The sequence below is a fragment of the Sciurus carolinensis genome, chromosome 15 (genome assembly GCF_902686445.1).
Source record: "Sciurus carolinensis chromosome 15, mSciCar1.2, whole genome shotgun sequence".
NCBI classification, from domain to species: Eukaryota; Metazoa; Chordata; class Mammalia; order Rodentia; family Sciuridae; genus Sciurus; species Sciurus carolinensis.
In genome coordinates, this window is record NC_062227.1 from 77,261,652 (window position 1) to 77,267,651 (window position 6,000).

The following is a 6,000-nucleotide window of genomic DNA, read 5'->3' on the forward strand; positions in this document are numbered from 1 at the left end:
GTACTCACTGTGAAACAAACTGCGTCCATAGATCATGTCTGTTCCTTACACCAGAGGCTCCGATCTCCACTAATTCCATTTAGAGACGGGAAGACTTCAGTGGTGGGGGAGAGGATGGAGTCCAGAGATTTTAAAAACGCAAGCCAAGAACAGAATCCTGGGGGGAAAGCGCGAGAGAGAGGCAAGGAGGAGATGGAGCCCACACAGCAGCCAGACCCGAGTCGGTCGGTCTTCCGCCCCTGGCTCGCTCTCGCGCTCGCTCGCTCGCTCACCGCCGCGAAGCCAGCATCCCCACCATGACGCTCGCCTCACACCCGGGCGCGGATCGCCACCATCAGCACCGCCGCCAGCAGCACCCTCCTCCTTTGCATCATCGCCGCCGCCGCAGCTGTCAGAAGGACGCGGCGGGCAGTCGGCGCGCGGGCGGCGGCGGGCGCGGGGCGAGCCCCGGGGCGCCCGGAGCCGGGGCCGGGCCGGGGCCGGGCGGCGGGCGGAGCGAGGCGGGGGCCGGTCCCGACCGACGGCAGCGACGGAGCGGGCGGCGGCGGCGGCGACGGGGGCTCGCTCAGTCCCCAGTCTCATACACCACGAGCAGCAGGTCGGAGCAGCCTCCCAGGGAGGATGTCCAGCAGCAGTCCTCCTCTCTCCAGCCCTTGGGGATCTTCCGCTGAGGCATTGAAGACTGGAGGAAGGGGTCCGTCATCGGCTCGCCGGGCTCCGCGCCACCTCTGCGATCTTGCGGAAAGAGGAGCGGGTGGGTGGGCGTCTGGGAGGAGGGCTTGAGGGTGGTGGAGGGGAACGGGGGTGGCTAAGGGGGGCGGGGAAGGGAGGGAGGAGAAAGGAGCAGGAAGATGGCAGAGTTACCAAGTGGGCGCCTTAGTCACAGCCCTGGGCTACAGGACCCTCCAGGAAGCCCGAGACAGGGGTGGAACTGAGCAGCTCCGCGCGGCCGGCGCCCCCAGGGCTGGTGCGCGGCGGAATGAGGCGGCGGCGGCGACAGCAAGGACATCACAGCCCTTTGGATCCTGGGGGGAGGGAGGGGGAGGGGGAGAAGACCAGACTGGGATCAGTCGCTCTTCTAGTCTGGCTAGAAGGGGCGAGAAAGGCGCGGGCAAATCCCTAGCTGTATCTCGGGGATGGATACAAGGCGTGGAAGGGGGAGGGACCGTCATGTGAGAGTCACCTTTGGGGTTCGGTTTTGCTCTCTTTAACGGTCTTCAATCGCGGTGCGTTGGCCTCCCACCCCTCGGATTCCGTCTGTCCAGGGGGCGTGGGAGCTCTCTAGCCTTGTCACCCCTAGGGTGAAGGCTTCAGCGTCTACTCCCTTTAGTCGGGGAGATGAGACCTGGGCTCTGGAGGAATGGGCAAGCTGGAAAAGTTTCGCCTTTAATCACCGGGCCAGAGACCGTGGCTGCGCCTGTCAAACTGCTCCTACAAAGACGCAGGCTCTTGCTATTTACCTTTCCCTACTCTAAATATTCAAAACCCATCCCCAGGTAAACGGATCACCCCACCCAGCCCCAACACACACAAGCAGCAGCGCTCGTGGGCCGTTCAACTCTGAAAGGAGTTGCTGAAGAAACAGCACCGGAAGAGCCCGGCGTGTGAAAGGAGAATAAATGAACACCGAGGAATGGTAAACAGGGGCAGCAGCGCGGGGCTGGCGCGCGGGTGCGGGGAGTCCCTCCCAGGACGCTGCCGCAGCACCTCCTCCCCTCCCAGAGGCGTCCCGCCCTCCCAGGCCTCTGCGGACTGCTCGCCGGAGCACAGTTGCGCCAGCCAGACCTCCAGCACAGAGGCGGTCCAAGCCCTGCTACTGCCCTTGCGGCCCCGGACCCTGCGCCTCCGGCTTCACAGCCCCGACTGCACTCCAGTCAGGGAGGATGGCGACGAGGCGCTGGGGGTGGGGAAAAATCAGGGAGGCCGGCAGCCGACCCACGCTGTGCTGCGAAGACTGGGGTCTCCATTAAAGGCCAAGAGGAAGGAAGGGTCTTAAGAGAGGCTGGAGAGCGCTCCAGGCTGGGGTGCTGCTGCTGCCGGCTCCCGGCCGCCACGTCCCTGCACCTGCTGCTGCGGCCTGGGACGCCCACGTGCGTGCGTGGGTGCGGGCGGGGTGTGGGTGCTCCGCGCGCTCCTGCCACATTTTCCCCATCAGAGCGCCGAGAGAAGGTGGAGGTCTCCTACCAAGACGCTGGGATGAGGGGCAATGAGATGACCCCCAAGTCCAGAGGGGATCCCCAGAACCGAACGCAACCTTCAAGACTCCAGCTACCAAGCTGTTGGTTCCTCGATCTCCAGGAAGCTGCAACTCCTTAATGGTGGGGTAAAGTGACCAAGTGGAGCGGGTGTCCAACCATTTAATGAAAGGCGGGCCGTTGTGGAAGGGAGGGAGCGAAGAGAGAGAGAGAGACAGAGAGAGAGAGAGAGAGCGCGCGCGAGAGCTCTAAAGAGCGGGAGTGAGGAGAGGGGAGGAGGAAGGGAGAGATGATGATGATGATGATGATGATGATGATGATGGGCATGGTGATGGGCGGGGGGACTGCGCGCGCCCACAGAGTTCCACCTCCACCTGAACCTGAGGCCTGAGAGAGGAGCTACCAGCTCAAGAAAAGGGAAAGGGTCCAGAGGTTGGATGGAAGGCCGGTGGGTTTCTGCCCACCTATGCACTGGTAAAGGGTGGAGTGCAGGCCAGCCGCGGTCCCGCTGGAGCCCTGCGACTCGTGCGATTCTACAGCCAGCGCGCGGGAGGGGAGCTGGGAGCCGGAGGTGGGAGTGGAGTTGAGGCCAGACCCTGTGGAAGCAAAACCCGCCGGTCTGTCCGCCAACCGCTCCTGAGGGCTGAATAACTGACAAAGAATGCCTAGGAAATGTTGCCTTGGATCCGGGTCACCTACGGAGGAGCCGGGTGGGGCTCTTGTAAAATGGCCAGTGCCGCGAGATGATACCCGAATATTGAATCTTTCTTAGGATTGGAAGGTCATTAGTTTTCCTATCCAAAATATGCCTGCCTTCGAAAATGATAAGACTCTGCAAAGGAACAGTGGCAACATTTTAAATGATTTTAAGGAAATGTATTGCATTTCTCAATCACAACTGAGGTATTAAAACTTAGTTTTATGCTAAATTCCCACCTCTTCCTTCCTCTTTGCCCGAATCAGTTTCTCAAGACATAGATTTTGTAATTCAACACTGGAGGTGGCCTGAACAAATTTTCTGGAGAGGTGGTCCTTGTAGCAGAAGGGGAATCAGGTAACTCAGGAAAGAAATCCCAGAGAGCCAGGAAAGGACTCTAAAACTTGACCATGCCCCTCTTTGAAGTCAAATCCTCATATAGTAGCCTCTCAGGTCCTTAGGGCCCTGTACTCTCTCTCCGTCCTGCATAGTTCCTGAGACTGAGGAGTTACACTGGCAATTTAGCCTCAGTGCTGAGGACCTGAGTGTGCACCTCCTGGATTCCATTTAGCAAGGAGGTGCACTGAGGGACTCCATCACCAGAACTGAGCCATAGCAGATGCGGAGGATTTTGCTCTGCTCCCCTAGTCCTCCCAGGCTTCAGGTGCAATTTTTTCCTTGTTAATTCCTCTCCCTTTTCTTTAATCACATATGCACAAATAATTTTAACCCTCCTCTACCCGCTGCTTGCTTGACAGACTGCCTTCTCATTCTTGAGTCCCAGGGTCCCGCCTTGCTGAGTAATGCTACCTCCCTAACAGGCCACACAGGACTTTTCTTTCTGAGAGAAAACAACATGTGGGAAAAGTTCCACTTCTCCAAGGAAAAGTTATGCACACTTATGGTCAAATTACAACAGGTGGTTATTTTGAAAGGGACAGCTAATAAGGTCATATCTTTTCAAGGTTAAACATGGTGCCCAAGAAGAGGGTGCGTTCCATGAAGTACCATGGAAGATAATGCAGAATTAAAGCTTCTTGGCCCCAATTAAGGGTCATTGGTTTCCTCTTATCTTGCAACTTCAAAACAATGGCAGGTAAGACAGACTTCCAAAATGCTGAGTGGATTGGTGGAGACACCCTTTCAGTTCAAATGCATGACTCCTTAACTATGTGCAGGCAGCTCTTTGTAGGAAGCAAAGAATCTCTGGGTCCACTGGGACTCCTTCCTGCAGCATTAGCCACCTCTTTAAGGCTGACTTTCTGTTGCTAAAAGAGAAGATGGTACGAAAAACTGAAATGAAATAGTGCTTTGGACACATCCACATTATGCTAATATTTCTAAGTAACATTTTCATTTCTTTTCACAGCTATGAATTGTAGAGGTTTGTTTTTTCCTGTTTTATTCACTCATCAACATACAAGCCATAATATTAGGTTTTCAAAAATTTATTTCTAAATAATTTTCTGCCAAATAGTGCAGTATTCTTGAAAATTATGTGCAATACTTAAAGATGAAACTGGTTTTCAGGAATATTGATAAACAATTTCTCTTCAACCATCTGTAGGTGTATCCTGACAGATGAGAAGACTTCACAAAATACAAGACGTGTCAAAATCTTTGAAATTTTCCATTTAAACCAAACAGAATATTTTATGATCATGACTAGGGAAATATAAAATTTGGTTTTCTTAGGAGTACAAACATTTTGAATAGCACAAGGATATCAGCCCCTGGTGGGAAAGAACTTTCGCAGTGCTTCCTCAGTCAGCCAATATTTAATCAGCAGCTTCCGATAAAGTTATTATCCACGTTGTTTCACATGTGACCTTCGTGATCCAGGGGCAATATATTTTTGTCTCTATTTGGGGAAAATACAAGGTAGAGAAAGTAATTCTACTATCTACTAATCTATGCTGATTTTAGAAATATTTTTATTTTTGTTGATATTTGACAGTCTTATAAAAATGACTTCAAAATATTTTTGCAATCACCAGATTAATTAACAACTTGCATTTTATATATCAGAATAAACCAAAGGAAGATGTATGAAGACATATCCCAAGGTTGAAAGTCGAAAATCTCCGTGAAAGTACAAGTATCAAATGACAACATTCATTCACGCCTACTTTTCAGAGAAAATATGTTTCCATCCTAGATGACAAAGAGATTTAACCATACTTAGAAAATGTAAGTTAAACTGCAAAGTAAATCTACGCATTCTATGCCTAAATATCTATTAATGAATACAGACCAAATATTACTTAAAATTGCTAACTCAAATATGTGAATGTAACTTATGGGTTGGATGATTTTTGTCCTCTTAATTATATGAATTAATAGCATCCCATAAATTTACTAACCATCACTATTTAGTGCATGTAATGTGCTTTGATTTGTTGTTATGTGGATAAGGAGAATAATAAAAGCCAAGATTTGCTTGTTGATAAGTACCCTGGATGTTACAGTGGGACATGACTCACCTCTGACTCAGGAAATCATTGGAGAACAGAAATAAGTTTTGGCGTATGAAAGTAGTGATGAATGACAAAAATGCTTTTTAAAAGATAATAACAAAGTATTATTCTTTCTTTGAGTGTCCATTCTCTTATAATCGATACAACAGAAGAAAATGTCTTAAAATATTTTCAATGACATTTGCAAAACAACCCCTCCAAAAAAAAGAGGAGAGAAAGAATCAAAGAAGTATGAAATACATGAAATAACTCTGTTTAGCCCTGTTCCTAATTTTAGGGTAGACCAAGCTACAAAGTAATGCAATTTCAATAAGTGGTAATGTAACAGAAGTTTTGCCAAGCAGCTAGGATTATGATAATTTCAAAAACCAAGGGAAAATATCATTATGTTTTAAGTAAATTATCCATTACAATAATAGTCTTCAAAACAATTTTCTAATTGACATTCACAGCTCTTTTATCAATACAGTTCTCTGGGACCTAGAAGGATTTATTATAGTTATTACTAGGCTATCTACAACTCATGACTTCTGTCACAATTGCATTTCATCTAAAATGATGCCTTCTAATGGAATGAAATAAAATAGTGGGTTACTGGAAAGGACGGAAAACCATACATTCCAAGGGGCTC

General features: G+C 49.8%; 1 protein-coding gene and 1 long non-coding RNA gene across 4 annotated transcripts in view; one reads left to right on the forward strand and one right to left on the reverse strand.

Moving 5' to 3' along the window:
* Neto1 (neuropilin and tolloid like 1) overlaps positions 1-299 on the reverse strand; it is a 105,788-nt gene extending 105,489 nt beyond the window's left edge. Inside the window, exon 1 of the mRNA XM_047526631.1 lies at positions 9-299. Coding sequence (XP_047382587.1) covers positions 9-36 — 28 coding nt within the window. The 5' untranslated portion in view covers positions 37-299. The remainder of the gene's footprint in view (positions 1-8) is intronic.
* A 211-nt stretch (positions 300-510) lies between these two features.
* On the forward strand, positions 511-5,076 carry LOC124965613 (uncharacterized). Of its 3 annotated transcripts, XR_007105209.1 has the most exons (5): positions 511-754; positions 1,497-1,636; positions 2,156-2,323; positions 3,858-3,988; positions 4,921-5,076. It is a non-coding gene; the product is annotated as an uncharacterized LOC124965613 (long non-coding RNA). The 3 variants fall into 3 exon arrangements; XR_007105208.1 differs by having other exon boundaries at positions 1,497-2,323; XR_007105210.1 differs by having other exon boundaries at positions 1,497-2,318.
* Positions 5,077-6,000: the final 924 nt, after the last annotated feature.